The 21,542-nt window shown below is 37.4% G+C and overlaps 1 protein-coding gene across 4 annotated transcripts in view; it reads right to left on the reverse strand.

Moving 5' to 3' along the window:
• Positions 1 to 4,428: 4,428 nt before the first annotated feature.
• Positions 4,429 to 21,542, reverse strand: part of FAM210A (family with sequence similarity 210 member A) — a 35,443-nt gene continuing 18,329 nt past the window's right edge. For all 4 annotated transcript variants that reach the window (XM_082697595.1, XM_082697593.1, XM_082697594.1 and 1 more), the window contains 3 exons: positions 14,973 to 15,490; positions 10,015 to 10,126; positions 4,429 to 5,795 (listed from right to left, as the gene is read on the reverse strand). In XM_082697595.1, the coding sequence (XP_082553721.1) occupies positions 5,562 to 5,795; positions 10,015 to 10,126; positions 14,973 to 15,448 (822 nt within the window). In that variant the 5' untranslated portion in view covers positions 15,449 to 15,490 and the 3' untranslated portion in view covers positions 4,429 to 5,561. The remainder of the gene's footprint in view (positions 5,796 to 10,014; positions 10,127 to 14,972; positions 15,491 to 21,542) is intronic.

Genomic DNA, 21,542 nt, shown 5'->3' on the forward strand with positions numbered 1-21,542 from the left:
TCCAGACTCAAGTCTCCCATGCCTTTCTTCAACTAAAAATATTGGTTTCAGTTCTAAAATGACCTGCTAAAAGCAAAATTCTATATAAATTCTCTGCAAGCCTGGGGTAAATGACTCAAAACTCCTATTAATCTAAAATGCTTCTAAAATAATGCAGTTACTAAATGGTCTAGATTCCTCAACAAAAGTTGCATTAGATTTTGAAGACAAAAGTATCCGATGATATTTCCAACTTTTGGGGGAAACCACTGACACTTGTCCCTTATTTCTGAACCAAAAGAAGTAATAATGTGAATTATGAACCACCATATCCTATATCCTCTTTAATAGAGGAATAACAAGTGCCAGCTGGTGGAGTACCATGGCAACCAAGCCCTGCAATTCCATCTCCAGAGGGTAGCTGGAGGGCAGTCAGAGCCATCCCTATTTGAGCACTTCACAGACACTCACGTTTTGCACCCTTAGCACAAGGAGAATGAAAGCAGCCGCTATTTTTAGAGAAGTAAAGCAATGAAGAGAGTTAAGTCACCATATTAAGTATCCAAAGAAAAATACTGATTCAGATTCACTAAAACACAAACTAATCAAAATGTGCTTCAATCATTACAGAATCTTAAATCTAGTACTTAGAGGTTCATAAAAAGTAATTACAACTTAAATATTTGTATATACAGAGAAAATGCTGTATATTCTTTAAGAAGTCAAATTTAGCTTTAAGGCTCTCAAACATCTAATTGGTAAAAAGGAAGATACAGATTTGCCATGATTTTATGTCATATGCTTAGAATGACATTTATGGAATTATCAAAATAGAGTGAAAGGCTTTTGACCATGTATTTGATTAAAGAAAGTCAGGGAACTGCGTTTACTGACCCACTCTTTCTGAAGCTGGGCCATGTGGACCTGCCCATCAGAGGCAGACAGGGAGAACTGGCCTGTACCACATGGAGAAGCAGGCAAGCTTGTGTGCACACCCCCTGTTTCCTTTCTCACTTACGAGTTTTCTTTTAAATTGATCAAAATCCAAAACAACAACAAAAAAGCTGGACAGACGGAGGGAGAGGGAATGAAAGAAGAAAGGTTCTACGCAAGCTGCCCTTTCAGGAAGAGTGAGGAAATGCTTTGGCAGCCAGCATGTGAAGCATCTTTTAACTGTCCTGCAGCTTCTGCCCACATGGACCGTGCTGTCCCAGAGAAAGCACAATGTGGAACAAGTGTACTTTCGTATTACTCTTCTCGAGTGCTCCCATCTGCAAAGAGAAACCACATGCTTCCTCACCGTGGCTGTCCAATCAAGTCATCAGAATAAAGAATGGGCTAAACATTATACTCTGCCCTGAAGGTTTCCAAAATCAAGATGCATTCTTCCTACTAAGATCATGCTTATGAAAATAGCCAGATAATTGCCACAAGATAATTATGATCTGTAATTATTATTGTTGGTGATTGTCAATGATGCACAGGGAAGAATACAGCTTGATTTTCAAAGCCTAACCCTGAAGAAGCAAGACAATCAAAAACTTGTTTTGACTAGTTAAAATGAACCAATGTGACACAGAAGTCACAAAAGAAAAATCTCACAGAGGGGGAAAAATATATACAATTGGCCTGAATCAGCTTTTCTCAAATACAAGTTACAAGCTCAAACTGTAGGATCTTTTAAGAATCAGAAGGCTAGGCCAAAATTCATGGCTGAAGATGGGTTCTGGAAAGGAGTGGGACCCCAGGCCATTCTAGTCTCTAAGGAAGAATGAAATCTGGAGCCTGCCGTACCTTCAGGTACATAGGACAGCATCTTGTGGGATCCCATTTAATGCTAACTGGATACCACATGACATACAGATGGACAAAAGAGACTAGACAAAGGTCATATTTGCACAGTGAATAATTAAAAGTACCCACCTTTAGTTCTATAGATTTCTGGTTCAGGTTGTTCAATTCTAAGATGGCAGAAAGGCTCATACCTTTCTATTTGAATACTCCTGTGCTAATTCACTCTAGGCCAATATGATTTGGTGCATTTTAGACTATGGCATGAATAGTCAATTAGGCTTTTAATATGGAATAATACTCCAACTAACTTTGGAAACATTTAAACAGTTTTCATTTAGGCCTTATGGACCCAATTTTGAAAATTTCAAATAAATGAAGATCCCCATTTCAAAAAACGAATTGCTAACAGAAGATGTATTTGTCTACATTACCATGAAAAAAAGTCTTTTTCAGAAACATATCTCAGGGTGCCTGCATGGCATAGTCAGTTGAGTGCCCAACTCTCAGTTTCTGCTCTGGTCTTGATCTCAGTGTTGTGAGATCGAACCCTGAGTCAGGCTCTGCATTCAGTGGGGAGTCTGCTTGAGATTCCCTCTCAGATACTCCCTCTGCCCTTCCTTCCCGCTCTTTCTTTCAAACAAAGAAGTCTTAAGAAAAAGAGAAATGTATATGTCACAAACACATTTTACAAGAATGGTATTTCAAAATTATAAGGAAAGATACACTTTCTCTGTCTCGGTTGTTAAAATCACCTTCTGTCCATTTCATTACCATCACCATATTCCACCACACACAGTCCTTGTTTAAAAGAAATCCTGGGACTTGGCCTGAACCCGGTGGAAAGAACACAGAGTAAAGCTAAATATGCTTTTCGCCCAACACATCTTCTGCCCAAACTATTAAGATCTTTTAAATTCCTGGAATTACCTTCTAAGATCACTAAAGTAGGGCAGTAAATAGCTCCATTTGACCCTGGGGCATGGAGACTACAGGTATCTTTCATTTGTAAATCAATGGGGGTATATTCTGTAATAAGAAAAATATAGAAGATTACATTTGAAGGCATAATTTCATTACTGGGGGAAAGAGAATCTCAATATATCCATTCTTTTTCTCCTTTGTTGAAATCTGAACAGCATCCCACTATATGTCACAGATTCAGTAAAAGATTATTTTTGGTACATTAAAAGGTTGGTTTTGCTATTATTTCTGAATAAACTAAATCTTTTGCCTAACCTGTTTTTCATTTCAATTGTGAATTTGCTGAGCAAACTGTATTCATCACTTTATGTAAGTTAAATCTCAGTCATAGCTCTTTCTTTACCCTATCAACACATCCTACTTAAAGACAGACATGCATAGCAGACTTGGGACCCTGCTCTGCCTCACTGCTCAAAGAAGGTAGTGGCAAAATAATCCAAAGTATAAAGTTGACTGTGAATGAAATGGAGTTTACTATATATAGCAAACTATATGTATTTACTGTGATGTATATATGAGTAATATATATAATCATAAATAATATATAAAATAAAAATATTATATAATCATATTAAGTAAAATTATATTATATAAATATATATTCATGAATGTGATAAAATATATACTTATTATCATATATATTACTCTGACATATTTAACTTATACCCATTACTATATTCTGTTAGCCTGCTATTAATATTTCAAACAACACAGGTATCCCCTTTTAAGACATTTGTAGCTTGCCTTAAAGACCAGGTTAGCAATATGCTAACAACACCATTTGATAGGATACAAATATTCCTGAAGCCAAGTAATGACAAAAGCACTCACCTCTTCAGAGAATACTTTACTAGAGAATTTCAAAGCACATATCAGCAACTCACTTTCTGTAACTGGAAAAACGCAATAACAAAATTGGAAGGTGACAAAACTCTAATGGTGGACAGTCAGCAAAAGTAAATTTTAGTCTCAGGATTATTAGTGACTACTAAGAAACCCAATTTTAACCCTACTGGAAAATATGCCCTCTGTAATATAAAAAGTAAATTGTTTCAGAAGCGTTTCGTGTAAGCTGTTAAAACAAAGGCATAGTCTTAAGTGGTTAAAAAAAAAAAAAGAAATTTGTTAATATTTTAGTATTTAGTATCTACAATAATGCAAATAAGCAAGCTAAAACATGGAAATGGTGTTTAGACTTGAAGCGTGCTGTCAACCTGAAATCATGGCTTCAGCTGTGTATCAGGAGACCAAACCATTCTGCCTGATCAAGAGTGTGTGTGGCAGAGCAAGAGCGGGCCCCCTGGCTGCTCTGCCCTGCCCCTCCCCCGAAAAAAGCATTAACTTGTGAAGTGTTCTAACATAATGATTAGATGTATCAAATGCAAACATTTTTTTCTTTTAAATTATTCTCTAAATTTGGCCAAACTAAATATTTAGTACAAAAATCCTGCCCAGCAGCAGTGATTCCCTACCAGAATGCTTCTGAAGTCCCTCGGACATTCTCCTGCCTTATCACATCGCTCAAAACAATGATAGGTCTAGAAAGAGGCCATCCTGTCTTCTGAATATCAACTCGAGAATTAGAACTGAAGTAAAAGTGGTTAAAGCAAAAGAAACAGACACATACATCCTCAAACATACAATCACGGCAACTCACATCTGACAATGGCTGAATTTCATTCCAAGCAGATAATTTAATGACAGTTTTGCTAATAAAAAAATTCAAGTAAAATGCTCAGGCATATTTCAATATAAGGGAAAAAGATACTTCAGGATAAGGGAAAAAACAGCTACAATTTAAGAATTTACTGCACAATGAAATCAACATTAACTCTGAAACAGACACTGAGAGTGTTGGCCTGTGGAGACAAAGGCCTGCCACATGGCAGGAGTGAGTCGGCTCTGGAACAACCTGACAGCACCTTCCAACCTCCCACACCTGCATCTGCTCGAGAACCACAAACCTGAGTCATGGCTTAAGGATATTAGATTTCAACAGTGAACTTAAGGTATAATATTGTTCTCATATTTCCTCTGAAAAAGAGTTGGAGAGAACACAAATGATTCAAAGTAGAGGTTTATGTTTTAGGTGGAAAAAGTACCATAGATACATGTATTTGTTTTTTAAAAAAACTGATTTTGACAAGCTTTGGGTAAAAATCATTTTTTAAAGGGTCAATTTTTCACTTACATGTAACCAATACATCTTATTTACAGATATACGACTCAATCTTTATTTAACTTCCTTCATATAAAATGTGTATTTTAACTGGTAGAGATAACTGTTACATACAGTTTTTACAGAAACACTAAATATCCTCTTATTCACTGGCAGTTGTGATGATAATATTGGTCTCCACATTAAGAAATGAATAGTTAAAAGCTCAATGAATAACATAAAGATGAAAACCCAGTGTTAACACCCTGCCTAGGGCCACATCAGTTATTCAAGGAGTCAACTGCTCCATGTGCTGCAACAAAACACAAAGCAAGTATGATTCTGAAGACCCTGAAAAAAGAGCTCTGACTTACGAAGACACAAACCACTGCTTAATGCTGCTACTGGTGTTAAATTCTTATACTCGGTTCCATTTTTCTTTTCAAAAAACACTAATTTTTCTAGTAATATTCAACTTTAAAAAGGTATCGTAGGTCTTTAACCCTCAGAGAACTGGTGTATTTAGGCAACTAATCAAAAAAAACCACCAAAAAACAAAAAACTAATCAGGAGCATGTATGTATCTTTGTCCATAGTTTCCAAAGGGTTAAAGTGCAGAAATTGTCTATCACCTGTTATATAAGGCACCCTATTCCATTTTTTTCTTAAAAGAAACTTTTCCTTTGGTTTCCTGTAATTTTTCAGTGAGTCTATCCTTTGTTTCTTCCATTTTCTCTGTGAGAAGCTCCTTGGTCTCTTCCATCCTGTCTTGCAGATATTCCTTGACAGGAGGCGGTGTCGACATGTAGCCCCGACTACGCAAATACTTCACAGTGAACGAGGTTCCACCCAAAGTCACAGTATATCGGGCAGGTGTTGCAATCTGAGGAGAAAAGCAAACACAGGCAGATCAACAGCTGATCATGCCTATCGTCTTAGCAAAAACAATTTGAAATTTAAATTTTTAGTAATAACCAAACAGTATAAATTACTTTACTGCTTCACCAGGCTAATATAGTTACAGCCTATATGGTTTTTCTTCCTAGCAAGGGATCTTCTTCTGTAAACGCATTTTACAAACACCTGTCACTTGGACACTGAGCCAAGGATTACAGGATATTCCCAGTAGAAGCACTGAAGCCTGGAACCACGTTCTAGTGAACCTTAGAGACAGGCACCGTGGGAAATGAGAAAGATGGCTCGGGGCCAACAACAAACACACATATGTTTCTCGTCCTTATGAACCCTGCTAACCTGTGGATACTGCACATGTAGAACTAAACCAGAACCAAACTACTTCAAATGGTGAGAGGCAAACATGGGCCAAATGTTTCTTCTTTACTGAATTTAGTTTAGTTTCACTTCCAAATCCCTTTGACTTTTCCAGGCCTTATGCTACCTTCTCATTACAACCCACCCTGGGTCTGGAGTTCCAACTGGGAACTTCCATGAGGCAAAAGTGAGTGAGTGAGTGAATAAGTAAGTAAGAGTGAGTGAGTGAGTAAGTAAATTAATCAATCAATCAATCAATCAATCAATCTGTGCAGGCATGTACAGGTTTAACTTTGTCCAGAGATTTAAGGACCACAGGTGAATACTAGATGAACTGGTCCAAGAGCAACACAAATGCGGACCGCAACTGTATCACATTCTGATAGCTTCTGTGTTAAAATTCAGTATGCCCCTTTACAGTCCTTTCTCCCCATTCTTCTTCTTGTTGCCTACCTCTGAACACTCTGGGGCAGTATTGAGCCCCTGTACTCCTCCATCTACCTCATTCCCTTGGTGGTCTTATCCAATTTCAAGTCTGTAGTGCCACGTGTACATTAATGATTCTTAGATTTCCAGACTGAGCCTTTTCCCTAAATTCCAGTATATACAACATCCAATTTATTTACACTTGCATGTCTAATAGGAGCTCAAAATGTCATCTGTTCAAAACTGATCTCATGATGTTCAATGGTCCCACCCCAATCCTGCTCCTCTCAAAGCTGTCTGCATCTCAGGAAATGGCAACTCTATTCTTTCATTTACTTATCAGAGCATGGGGCGGAGGGGACAGAGGGAGAGGGAGAATCCCAAGCAGACTCCCTGTTGAACAGGGAGCTCCACATAGGGCATGATTTCATGAACCTGAGATCATGACCTAAACGGAAATCAGGAGAGAGACACTTAATGGACTGAGCCATCAGGACACTCCCCACCGCACAAGCATAGAGCCTAACGTGGGGCTTGATCCCATGATCCGAGATCATGACCTGAGCTGAAACCAAGAGTTGGAAGCTCAATGACTGAGCTACCCAGGTGCCCCGCAACTCTATTATTAAATTGCTCAGGCCAAAAACATACACAATAGCTTCAACTCCTTTCTCTTGCATAATTTATATTCAATCCATTAAAAAAGTCCATCAGCTCCATCTTCAAAACACATCCAGAAGCCACCTACATCTTACGGGCTCTCCTGCTACCACCTGGGTCCTCCCACTACCAGCTCTTACCCATACCATTGCAATAACCCCTCTTGCTCCATCTCTGGGCTTCTTGCCCTTGTTGAGCTATATATATGGACTGTTCTCAACATAGCAGCCGAAATGATTTTGTTAAAACACAAGTCAGATATTCAAAACTGCCCAATGACTTTCCATCTCTTCTGAGTAAAAGCCAGAGTGTTCATAATGGCCCGTAAGGCCACCCTCATCTGGCTGCTCTATTACCTCTTGACATTCACTCATCCCAGGCACATCGCCATCCTCCCTGCTCCCTCCAATACTCCAGGTACCCTGCAGCCTTAGGACACTATACTCCCATTTCCCCTCCTTGACTTTGAATGCTCTTCTTGCATACAACTGCCTGATTAACTCCCTCCTTTCTGGAAGCCCTCTGGGGGAAAAAAAAATAAGAAAAAAAAAATGCTCCAACACTTGCTGGTTTGTTCTTCCTTCTTAGCACTTAACATCACCTAAACTCCATGTGGGGTGTGTGTGTGTGTGTGTGTGTTTTAAAGATTTTATTTATTTATTTGAGAGACAGACAATGAAAGAGAGCATGAAAGAGGAGACGCAGACTCCCAGACTCCCCGTGGAGCTGGGAGCCTGATGCAGGACTTGATCCTGGTACTCCTGGATCATGACCTGAGCCGAAGGCAGTTGCTTAACCAACTGAGACACCCAGGTGCCCCCCACCCCTTTCTAAGATTTTATTTATTTATTTGACAGAGATCACAAGTAGGCAGAGAGGCAGGCAGAGGGAGAGGGAGAAGCAAACTCCCTGCTGAGCAGAGAGCCCAATGTGGGGCTCGATCCCAGGACCCTGAGATCATGACCTGAGCTGAAGGCAGAGGCTTTAACCCACTGAGCCACCCAGGCACCCCGGTGTGTATGTTTTAACTTTACCTTCTTTATCTAACTGCCTCCCACTACTATGCTGTAAATTCCATGAGGGCATGTATTTTGTACCATTTTATTTAATTACAGTATTCCCAGTATTTAGAATGGCACTTGGCACAGAATAGGAGTTCAACAAATTTTTTGTCAATTCAAACAAAGATACACTTCCAGGACAGTGCTAGGAGGCTGAGGACTGTGTGCTAGTCAGTGTCACAAGGTCACACTCCAGGTGGTTTATCCCCCCTTCACCACACCTCTTTTTGAAGCTTTGCCTTACAGAAGCAATAAATCTCAAGTGTTCGTTGCTCCACCTGAGAAACCATGGGTGACAGAAAATACCCAGGAGAATCCCCTGCCTATTTCCCACCTCACAGAAGAACAGTGAGTGGAAAGGAACACTGCTGACACTAACCTACCTACGTGTACAGGTTCATTGTTTCAATTCCCACGTAAGAAACATGCACTGAGCACTGATGCACCTACAAAGCACAGTATCAGGCACAGTGACAACAGAGAAACAGAACATGACTATGAATTCCTAAACACTTAAAATCCACTAAAGAAACCAAATGACAAAAAAAAAAAAAAAAAAAAAAAGCCCTGCAAAACTAACCCCAGACCATGACACGAACTGTAAGAGCTACATACATGTTATGGGAGCATAGGATAAGGAGTGATTATAATTAAGGAAATGGCTTAAATCATCATGACACTTTGACTTATTAAGGTAAATTACACCCACTATAACTAGAAACTTGATCATTGGTAAGTTTATTAAGTTTTAATGTTGAAAATTCAGCACATAGGCTTTAGTCCTCTAGTTAGAATCAAAATAAAAATGGAACTCTCCCAAGATTTCTGAGGATTTTAATGAGGATGACAATAAAATGTTACCTGTACTACTATAAAACCATACTTCTAAGTATTTTTATTACAACAAAAGTAAAATAAAATAAAATCTAGTTTCCAAACGTTTTCTGTTTTCTTTCTTAGGATGAAGATATATAGAACTTCATAATTATTTGTCAACTGAGAAAAATTAGATTAATATAGCTAAAATCCACAATTTCTAGTGAGTCTTCTCTTCTAAAAGAAAGACCCATAGATGTAGAAACTGCTTATAAAGATGTTGGTGCCTCAACTCCAGAGAACAGCTATAGCGGACAAACTTCTAAAATGAAACCTATTATAACAGCTACTGAGTCTATGGTATATCCCATAAAACAATTTGAACTAAGCTTTACTATTTGACTTACCAAGTAGATGAACTAGTATAAACAGTAAAATAAATACTAAATATAACCAGCAAGTCATGGATCTCTGAATAAGGAAAATTAAGATACCGTAAGGGGGAGAAATGTCAAAAAGATAACTTCTGGAAATTCAGAAGTCTCACATTTGTGTCATCACAGCAGGTTAGGAATGATCTACCTATTTTCAAGTCACTTCTTTCTAAACCATCATTTTAGTTATTCTTAAAATTTAAACTTAAAAAAATATAAACTGGGTGTGGTGCATAAACAATGACTTTTGGAACACACACCAAAAAATTAAATTAAATTTAAAAAATATAAACTTTAGCCATTAGACTATGGTACTTTATGTGGTATTTTAGGTTACAAAAAATTACTACTGGGAACTAACATGGAGTTTTATGAGGAGCTGAGCCTGTTATTGGTTAAGTGTGAAGAGCAACTCATTTATACCAGTACTTACCTTAAACAAGGCATATGCCGTTAGTGCATTTCCACTCTGGGAATTTTTCAGAATGTTTACTATGCTGTCAGGTAACCCAATAAATTCTAGAAAAGGAACGACATTCACTCCTCTAAGAAAGAAACAAAATGATTTATATATTTATACATCACTCCTCTAAGAAACAAAGTAACACACACACACACACACACACACAATTATGTATGTATACATACAAACTTTAAGAAATAAATATTTTCAAAAAGTTTTCTGAAAACACCAAAACAAATTTTGTTTAAAGGTCACTTATGCATTGTCAAGAACTGTGATTTAACTCTAGAAGAAAACGTACAGAAACATCAGTATTACACTCTATCTTACTGTTTGCAGCTTCTGCTTTGCTTCTGTACATGGACATATGTCCCTAATTACCATATTTATAAAAATAGAAGGGTCTAGCAGAGTAAAATTAATAGCTTTAAATGACAAAAGAGAAGGAATGACCAGAATGATTTACTTGGTCTTCATTTCTCCCAACCAAACACTACTTCTTCAGAATACTCCAATTCAAAGTTCAAGACCTAAGCTTTTCACCTCTAAAATTACATGTCAAAATATATTGCTGTAAAAGCAACATTATAACAGTACTTATTGTGTTATTATACAAAGAATAAATGATTCTATGGGTTTGATGAAAACTTTAATTATTCTAAGTGGATGTCTCTATTCTATTAGCAGGCTTAGCAGGCAGGTAAAGAAGCAATTACCATAAACTGCAACAAATTTTTGGATGGAGGGAGAGAAGGAAAAGAAAAGTCTCTAATATGAACTGTTAAGCCCTAATTTATTTTTAGTTTCCATGATGAACAACATTTAGCTATACTGGCATGTGCTCTCTCACACTCTCTCCCTTTATCACTATGTGTTGTCTTATAGACACTAACCCTTCACCCCTCACTCAGAACAAGGATCTTGTTCTGTGCTTTTCCTACATAAAGATAACTATCATATTTGGGAATTTTTTAAAAGATTTATTAAATTTTTAAAAAAAGGGGGAATGGGGGAGAGGGGCATAGAAGTTCTTAGCATGAGCCTGAGATCACAACCTGAGCTGAAACCAAGAGTCAGATGCTTAACTGATCACACCACCCAGGTGCCCCCAGATTCAGGAAATTTAACATACATAAGAGTATATACTTAATATATAATATATTATTTAATATTAAAATTTCCTGAATTGTTCATTCCAGTATGTCCCTTGTCACTATTCTGTCATTTCTTTCCTGTCTCCTTTCCTCTAGAAATGATCCTCAGAACTTTTTTGAGAAGGAGGGCATGACATCTTTGACACTGAGATTTTTGAAGTTTCCAGACCAGTTAGCAAGGGAGAATACCCCTCTATTTGGATTTGTCTGTTTTTTCCCTCCTGATCAGGTTCAGGTAAACATTTTTAAACAGGAAAACTGTACAGTTAATTCTGTCTCAGTGTATAACAACAGAAGCCACAGGATGTCAGTCTGTCCCATAGCTGGTATATGTGTGACTCACGGTTAGAAGAGGGTCTACAGCGCATGTCATTGTATAGGTGCTCCTTCTCTTTGTAATTAAGAAAGGGAATTGCCTAGATCCATTACTATTATAGATAGCTGTATTCTGTATAACATAATAGCTAGCAAATCAATTTTTTTTTTTAAAGATTTTATTTATTTATTTGAGAGTGAGAGACAGTGAGAGAGAGCATGAGCAAGGAGAAGGTCAGAGGGAGAAGCAGACTCCCTATGGAGCTGGGAGCCGATGCAGGACTCGATCGCGGGACTCCAGGATCATAACCTGAGCTGAAGGCAGCCGTCCAACCAACTGAGCCACCCAGGCGTCCCCAATTTGTTTTTAATATTAAAAAAATTCAGTTAATTAAGGACACTGTCCCTCTATGATTTCACTATAATACTCTGGAATCAAGGACTACTCTCAAGAACATATGGCTGATCATCATTAAGGAAAATTATGGGCCATCCACGAAAGGAAAGCAGGTAACTGAAGGTTCTTTAAAAAGTTAAAAATTACAAAACTGTAAGTCCAACCTGGTTTCTTCTTTCTCCACCATCAGTTCCTTTTCAAGTCTCTTAGATAACAACAGAATCCCATTAAAGCAAAACTTAGTATTACTAGGACTTAGCTATTCTATGGGTCTAATTAAGTCACTATGCACCATTAATATCTTACCACAATATGCTAATTATATCTTCTACAATGAATACAATTATAAAATTATTTTATCACTCACCTAGCCCAGTATGTAATTTAAAAGCAATCATGAAGGGGAAACAAAAGACAAACATGTGGCCAAAAATTAGATAAAACTGAGTGATTTAGAAAAAAAGAACTATCATAAAGATCAAATAATTACCTCAGACACTTTGCACAAGTATATTTTACAAAATAAAGGAGCAAACAACTGGTTCTAGTTCTTTATTTTAGTGATTTTTGTATTTTAGAAAGAGGGGGAGAGAGCACATGAGCATGTGCCGGAGGGCAGGGGCAGGGGGAAAGAATCTCAAGCAGATTCCCAACTGAGCACGGAGCTGCACGTGGGGCTCGATCTCACAACCCCAAGATCATGACCTGAGCTGAAATCAAGAGTCAGACACTTAATCAACTGAGCCACCCCAAGTACCCTAGTTCTATTTATTTCTAAAATACTGATTTGATGATTTGACTATTTTAAAGTAATAATAACTTCCATTTCCTTTGGAATTGCTAAATATGAAACACTAGTGAGGGCCTGATTTCAACAGTAATATCCACTTGTCACTTTTTACTCTGAAGCTTCCATGGCCTCACAGAAATCTGTGCTTTACAAATGCCAGCTCTATGACGTTTCAACTGATGCAGAAATACACAAGGAAAAAAGTACATTCACAGTAAGAATACAATGCCGTAAAAATCAGGCAGCATTTTGCCTCAGAATGGATCTGTAACTTGAGGCCTAAAACACAAGGCATCTAACTACAGGAACAAAACCATCATCACAAAGCTACAGTTATCAAACAGAGAACTTCTGGTCAGATTTAAGATCTCTACAAGGTTGTGTCAGAGAGAAGGGGCAAAAGGAGCATTGAGCCCAATGCGGAGCTCAAACCCAGGACCCTGTGATCATGACCTGGGCCAAAGGCAGCCGCTTAACTGACTGAGCCACCCAGGCGCCTCACTAAGGTCAGTTTTGAAGACTTCTATAAATATTAGAAGAAAAATGCGCAGAAAAATGTCATTAATGAAAAAGATAATCCATAAAGTGTACGTATACAAGGATCTTCTGTAAAGAAAGGGACAATTCTTTTTTTTTTTTCAGCAGTCTAAACACTTAAGTTTTTTTGTTGCATTTTCTGTGACTGCTGGATCTTCTCTCCCTCCCCCACACCTACCAAGTACAGATACACATGCTGATCAACAGATGCAAACAAATGGTATGTAATGGGTATACTGTGGGGGAAATGTACAGAGAGGCTCTTTCAGGCCATTACAAATGATAGTCCCCAAATGCCAAGTTATTTATAAAGAGAAAGACACAATTCTTAAAGGATAAGGATACGTAACAAAGAAAGGTATAACTGAGAAAGAAAATGGAGACACAGATGTGAAGAGAATCAGAGCAGCATCAACTACACAAGCTAAAAAATCCTTTCAGAACTTTTGTAAAGAAACACTTCTAATCCCCATGTTTTCCAAGAATAAGTCTCCATTTCATTATCTTTTAATTTAGTAAAAAAATAACTTTTTCCCAAGGAGTGAGCCTTACATACAAAACTAAAATATCTTATTAATCTATCAAGCCATTAAATATAACCAAACACTGAAAATCGATGGACTTCTGGAAAGAATAAAATCATTCTAGCCCCATAAGGATTGAGTCTACTAAAACTCAAAGTGGGGTTCACTGTGCCATTTCACTGTGCTCAGTATGGTGAGCTCACTCAGCTCTGTCATGCCCAGGCTAACACAAGAAAAGCCCACAGGACACATTCAAAGGAATAGGCCGACTTCAGAACGCCTTAATTGCTAGTGGCAGAAACAAACTGGAAATCACTGGGATCTGTTTTAATGTGTACCCTGCTCCTAAAACATTGTAAATAATAAACTTACCTTAAAAGAAAGGAGGAGTATTTAACAAAAAAAGGTGCATTTAGATATTCTGTGTTTTATAATACCTTCAGGCTAGGCCCACCAAATCAGGCCTAGCCTGAAGGTATTATTTTTTGGAAGTTTAATTTTAGTTGTGATAAGAGCACCTAACATGAGATCTATGCTCAATTTTTTAAGTGTCCAACAAATTAACTTCTGATCAGAACAAAAGACCTTACCTTGACATATTATCAGCCGTGGGTAACACTAAAACATGAGCCTGCAATTAGTTTGTTTTTGTATCTGTAACAGGTATTAGGCAGGCTTTAGCAAAAAACATGTTACCAATTTCCCACCAAAATCATACATAGGGCAAAGTAATAGATATCTTTTTACATTCGTGAACCCTTTAAGAAATACATAAGTATAGAACTCAATTGTGCTGCCAAATTTCCGAAATCTCTTATTTCTGTGCCATGCTAAATGTTGACAGATGAGCATAGTGATGAACAGCAGGGGCTTTGAAATAAGACTCCAAAACATCTGGGAAAAAGCTAAGTTGTTTTGACTTATTCTTCCTTAATCTCATCAATATAATGGGAATAATCACGCTACCTACTTCATAGAGTTATGAGGATTAAATGAAATGGTACAGATTAAAATTTTCACATAATGCCTGCTATGAACGGCAAGCAAATTTAGCTATGAAAATGTCAAAAACAGCTATGAAAAGCAGTCACACTCAACAGTGAAAGACATTAAAGCATTTAAAAAACTATTTAAGGCTTTCATTACTACAATTAAGAAGATTAACATTCTGATAAAGCAGGGAAAGGTGCTCAACCCAAGCAAAAACTTACTTTATGGCTGCATAATAAAATGTTCCAAACCAAACAGCAGAAGTTATTAGATGCACTGGAATCAAAACTTTTCCATATTGTCTAAATGTTTTCTTAAATCGTTGATAAAGACTAATAGATTTGTCTTGCAAAGGATCAGGTTCTTCCTTTTTTTCCGAAGGAGTTCCAGGGGATGTGGCACTGGATGACATAACCCTCTTGGATAAAATATCTTGCTCCCACTGTTTATGGCGAAGGACCCCCGGCTGGGGTGGATGAGCAATGAATGGCTTCCTTTCCTTTGCAACACACGGGACAGCAGATAAATGCAGCCATTGTTTTTGAGGGTCCTGTACCAAAACTACTCTGGATTCAGCTTTATACAAATGTAATGGTCCCTTTATGCTTTGACAGTGTCCAAAAAGACTGGCTTTATGTGGTTCCATGCATGTCCTATGTGCCAGTCGGAATACAGACCTTGGTACATTCCATTGCATTTTGAAGAACAGTGATTGATGGGATTTCAGCTTCTACAAAGACTAGATTAAAAAAAAAAGTCAGATTATACCAATTTCCATTTTAAATCAATCCTCTTAAAAATAAATCATTAACTATTAGGAAGTAAAGGACAGACATTGCCATCAAATCTATAGAAATTAATGTTAAGGTGTATAGTTTGAACATACCACAATTTTAAAATGTCACTAAAATATATTTAAATATGATATAGTAAACCAGTCCAACAGATATCACTAAGGGTAATATTTTGAGGGTATTTTATTGCTACAAAAGGGATGTTTGTAGGGCTTCTGTTATTCTACAAGAAAGCCGTGTAGCATAATGGAAAAACAGTAAGATCTAGAAGCAGAAAAACCTGGGCCCTCATATAACTGACTTTAAACTTCAAGCCCAAGTTTACTAGTAAAATAAGGATTACTTCACAGGGTTGTTACAGAAAACATGAAATTTCTGATGTAGACGTGCTTTGTAAACTAACAAGCATCAACTAACTTATTATTAAAACTGTTAAGTTCTGACAAGTAGTTGATAGAAGTACCCTTTTTTCTATAATGCCTTTCAACTATATTATGCAAAATTGTAAATCACATATATTTTTGGCTGGTGAGGAGACACACTTTTTCAGATAGCTAAGCTTTTTGTCAAGACAGTATAATATTATTTTAAAAGAATACAAACTTTGGAATAAGACGGACCCAACTGAGATATTATTTTAAGCAAATTACTTAGCTTCTCTAGGTGCAGGTTTCCTCACTATTAAAACAGAATTATGGTATGCATTACTATACAGGAAATCAGTTCCCTTCCCTTAATACCAGGCAGTTCTACCTGACCACAATCTCCACCCCTCTCCCATCAGCTACCTTACTGCTTCTCCTACATTGTGAATAGATGTTTTCGTTTTTTAAACTGTACACTAGTCAACAGCATATGAGTTAGCATCCCAATAATTCAGCAATCCAATAAATATGGGTACTCCATTTTAATGAATATTTGTTATTTGGGGTACAAAGTTGTCTGTCATTATATAAAAATATCCATTAATGAATTGTCCCTATATAAAATTAATCCTCTGACTCACTCTTGCCTAAATAATAGTTAACATTAGCTCTTATCAGGCTCTCACAGATAATCCAACAACACAATGCAAATAAATTATGAAAAGAAACTGCACATCTTGCAATAATAGGCTCCCAAGAAACCTTTAAAGGTGATACTGGAGATTGCTGCAATGAAAAGCAAAGTCAATGACAAGAAACAATTTGAAGAATCAGACTAGTTAACAACCAAAAAGAAAAACCGCAGGAATGATAACAGATGATTTAAATAATGACTTAAATATTAAACAACAAAGAAAGGCCACAGAGAAAGTGATTAAGTACTTAATTACTTTTACAAAACTGACTAATTTGTTGTGAAAGTCAAACATTAAGTAAAGGTCATGGTCCTTTGTTATAATCCATGCCTATGCTGTTTATTTCCTACAAATCTATGCTATGTCTATTCCAAGGGGGAAGAAACATCAATTGGTTATTTATTCTAAGAATTAGCTGCACTGGGATTATAACCTAAAATTTGTCCAATATAACATTTGGCTTCATTTTTTTTTTTAAGATTTTATTTATTTATTTGACAGAGATCACAAGTAGGCAGAGAGGCAGGCAGAGAAAAGGGGAAAGCAGGCTCCCTGTCCAGCAGAAAGCCCGATGCGGGGCTCAATCCCAGGACCCTGGGATCATGACCTGAGCCGAAGGCAGAGGTCTAACCCACTGAGCCACCCAGGTGCCCCTTGGCTTCAATTTTTTTTTTTTTAAAGATTTTATTTATTTATTTGACAGACGGAGATCACAAGCAGGCAGAGAGGCAGGCAGAGAGAGAGGGTAGGGAAGCAGGCTCCCTGCTGAGCAGAGAGCCCGATGCGGGGCTGGATTCCAGGACCCTGAGATCATGACCTGAGCCAAAGGCAGAGGCTTAACCCACTGAGCCACCCAGGCGCCCCCCTTGGCTTCATTTTTTACAAAAAAATACCTTTTAAGTATTTTACCATGAATCTCTGGTCACTATTTTAGTTGCATTTATTTTGAGGATTTTCTCCAGCACCATTATCTTTGAATTATTCCTGTCCATAGCTTTAATGCAGTTGTTTTCTGAACTCAAAAGTCTTTTTTTCTTTTAAACCCATTTCCTTTACAAGGCAGTTTTCCAGGAGATGAAGTTCCCAGAAGGCTTTCAGATAATTAGATTATTGTATGTTTGTGTTTATGAATAAATTAAAGGGAAAAAATTAAAAAAAAAAAAAAAGCCTCTTTCCAAGAGTCCAGTTTGAGCCCTTTCCCCTGGTTTCCCCAACTACCCCATCCCATTAAAAAAAAAAAAAAAAGTATCCTCTCTCACTTCTAATTGACTACTGAAAAAAAAATCCTTATTGAAATATTTATTTGAAAACATACATTTCCCTCAATTAAGCTGTAGAATTCAATGACTTATAGTATATTCACAGCTGTAAAACTATCCCCACAGTCTTAGACCATTTTCATCACCAGAAAGAAATCCCATATCCATGAGCAATCACTCATCATTCCCTCCCTCTCCCAGCCCCAGGCAACCACTCAACTATTCTCTGTCTCTATATCTATCTATTCTGGATATTTCTTTTAAATGGAATCACAGTATGTTGTCTCTTGTGACTGGCTTCTTTCACTTCATGTAACAGTTCACAAGAGTCACCCCTATATTACCTCTTGAGCTGATATTTATCTTGGTTTCCTTAGAAACCAATCTCTGGGCTAGTGGTTTCCAAAACTGGCTATGCATCAGAATCATGGCAGGTTGGAGATATTGAGGGAAAGCAAAGGTTGTTTGAAAAACCGGATTCCTGGTCTCCATCCAGACCTAATGAATCAGAATCCTGTACAGCAAGGTCACACCTCTCAATATGAATTTAGGGGTTATTTCTCTAGGCCCAGCAAATGGCTTCAGTGCCAGAGGCAATGTGGTGGCAATGCTGTTATCCACCATCATCATTGTAAGATGTTTTTGAGCCCCTATTATGTAGTAGGTGTTATAAATCTTATGAAGGAGGGACTACTGTCACCATTTTGCAGTTGAGAACACTGAAACACAAAGAGGAAATACACTCAATAGGTGAGTGGAGAAGCTGGGATTCAAACCTAGTCACTATATGGCCATTTCTGGAAGAAAGAAACTGTGCCAATTTTCAGTAGACTAAGATATATAAGACACATGATAAAAGTGCCCTACAGAAACATAAGGCCCAAGAAATTAACTTGTAACTTAAAGTTAACTTTTAAATTAAAAATAAAAATTAAAACTAATTTTAATGACAACATATTGGCAATGACCACAATGTTTGACAGTACAACCCAAGACTTCCAAAGGTAATCAATCATAATACTGTTGACATACACAGTAAGACTCATTAGATTTCAGGGAACAAACCCTCAGATGAATTCAAGTAAAAGTAAATGGTAAGTACAGACTGATTAGTATCATACATACTCTGGAATGAACAGGCTTCAGGAAAAATAAAACCTAGGCCTCACAGCTAGCATTGTGTATAATGGCTTCAGCTCATTGGCAGCTTCCATTTCTGGATTTTATCAGTCTGCTCATATTCTCAATTAAAGATAAAAGTTTTTGGTTATTGGTCAATGGTGGAGGTGTCATTCCTCATGAACTCTACTTAGACTGAATTTGTAATACGTAGGCAGGATGAGTAGACCTGAAGAAGGTATGAATGAACAGGCATCTATTTCTGATATAAATGGAGATCTGGAGTGATGAACAACTTAAACCTCAATTTCTTCCAGTGAAATACAGTAATTTCAGTAATACATTTTTAAATCGTGAGACGTAGCTTATACCAAAAGTTGCCTGTTATTTTCCTGCCTCAGCAGTTTGAAATTTTCATATGTGTAGATGAGGCAGTTATGGAAATAAATGAAATAAATGAAAATGCATTACCAGACTCAAGTGAAGTGACAAGATTACATTGCTTGTTGTGGCTATCCTTTTCCACTTTAGCATTATGTCATAAAGGTCTTTAACAGGGCAAGTGGCTGGCATATGATTAATGGTGCCTAATTCTCAGTATACAAACTCTACCCTGTATGGTTAGGGGCATTATGAATAAATTCTAAAGTAAAGCCTGATTCTGTCATGAATAATTTTCATGAGCAGGCAGTAGAATTTAAAAACTGAGAGCCTGGAATCCAAGGTCAGACTGCCAAGTTCACATCCTAAAAATAAACTATGCACCATTTGGACATGTTAATTAGCACCCTGTGCCTTGGTTTCCAATTTGTAAAACGGGGTTTAATAATATCACCTACTTCACAAGATTGTTATGAGATTAAACTACATACATGTAAAATTAGAAAATGAGGAGTATATAGCAAGTGCTCAGAAAATGTTCCAAGTTATTATTATTCTAAGGTTGTAAGTAAACAAAGTAGTCTGTTGCCCTCATTCACAGTGAAACAACCTAAAGATCAGTGTCTGAGCTGAAAGGAGATTACAGAGGATAAATACTTGTCTAGGATGGTTTTGACCGAAAACTTGGAAAACTACATGAAACTTTACGCAATCAATCCAATAATATCCACCCCAAGACCAGGCATGAAGAAGGAGTTAACACACATGTGTGAAAGTTAGGAGCTTCTCCACAGCAATTCTGAGGCAAAGAGAAGGTGAAGACATAGTGGTCAAGAGTAAAGGTGTAAGGCTTCAAGTTGTGGAATGAGTATGTCACAGGATTAAGAGGCACAGCGTAAGGAATACAGTCAATGATATTGTAGTACTTTGTATGGTGATGGATGATAGCTACACTTGTGTTGAGCCTAGCATAATGCATAAACTTGTCAAACCACTACCCTGTACACCAGAAACGAATACTCAATTAAAGAACTATACTCAATTTAAAAAAAAAAAAAAAAAAAAAAGGAAAGAAAAAGTAAAGATACAAGGAAGCAATGGGAACCAAAAGAAGAGAAACCAAGTTAAAGGAATGGCAGAGAGGAAAGAATGCACTGGAAAAAAAGTCAGTGAAAAAAGCACAAATGTTAGAATGCTGTTGGAATCCTACAAAAGGTATATCCTAAATTTCCAGTTCTATAAGGCAAATGAATGAGTTCATGAAATTCCTAACCAAACCCATACTCCTCAAGATTACATGAACACATTTCTGTTCCTCATAACCTGGACGCCCTGGAAGCCTAAGACATTGAAGCAGCACTAGAAATACAAGCTGAGGAATAACTAATTTATATGCTATTCTTCTATAAGAAAAAAAATGCACTAACTAAAAAGTTAGAGAGGTTTTTTTTTAAAAGATTTTATTTATTTATTTGACAGAGAGAGATCACAAGTTGGCAGGGAAGCGGCAGAGAGAGAGAGAGAGGGGAGGAAGCAGGCTCCCCGATGAGCTGAGAGCCCAATGCAGGGCTCGATCCCAGGACCCTGGGATCATGACCTGAGCTAAGCCACCCAGGTGGCCCCCAAAGTTAGAGAGTTTAAACAACCAATTCCAAAAGCAAGACTGAGTCTCTATGGTATGAATCCAAACAACTCTTGTCAAACAAAACCTTATTTGGAAGTTCAATAAAAATAAATAAGTAAATAAAAGCAAAGTTGCTCAGGTTACAGCAGGAATGAGAGGAATAAAGTCTTCTGGTTTGTCCTCACCTCTGCCAGTCCATGGGCTACTGTGCCACACATGTCCTAACTGTGAAAACAAAATCACAAAGTGGACAAATTCTCTGTAAATAATGGTCTTACTTCAACTGCCGTTTTCCTGCAAGTTACATCACAGGCACTAATTCCTTCTGATGTCCCTGAGTCCTGCAAGCTAAAGAAGAAACTCCACTGAAAACATAGATATTGGAATCTTCTTTTTTCTTTGTGGACTCTATGTTCCTGGAGAACAAGAAGTTTGTCTTAATTCCCAGCAGTTACAGGGACTAGTGCAAAACCTGGCATCTAGTGGCCAATCTAATTCAGTTCCGTGAATGTCAACAATTTGTCAGTTTTTACAAGACTCAATTTATCCGTAAA

The sequence above is a fragment of the Mustela nivalis genome (assembly GCF_964662115.1).
Source record: "Mustela nivalis genome assembly, chromosome: 14".
Classification (NCBI taxonomy): Eukaryota; Metazoa; Chordata; class Mammalia; order Carnivora; family Mustelidae; genus Mustela; species Mustela nivalis.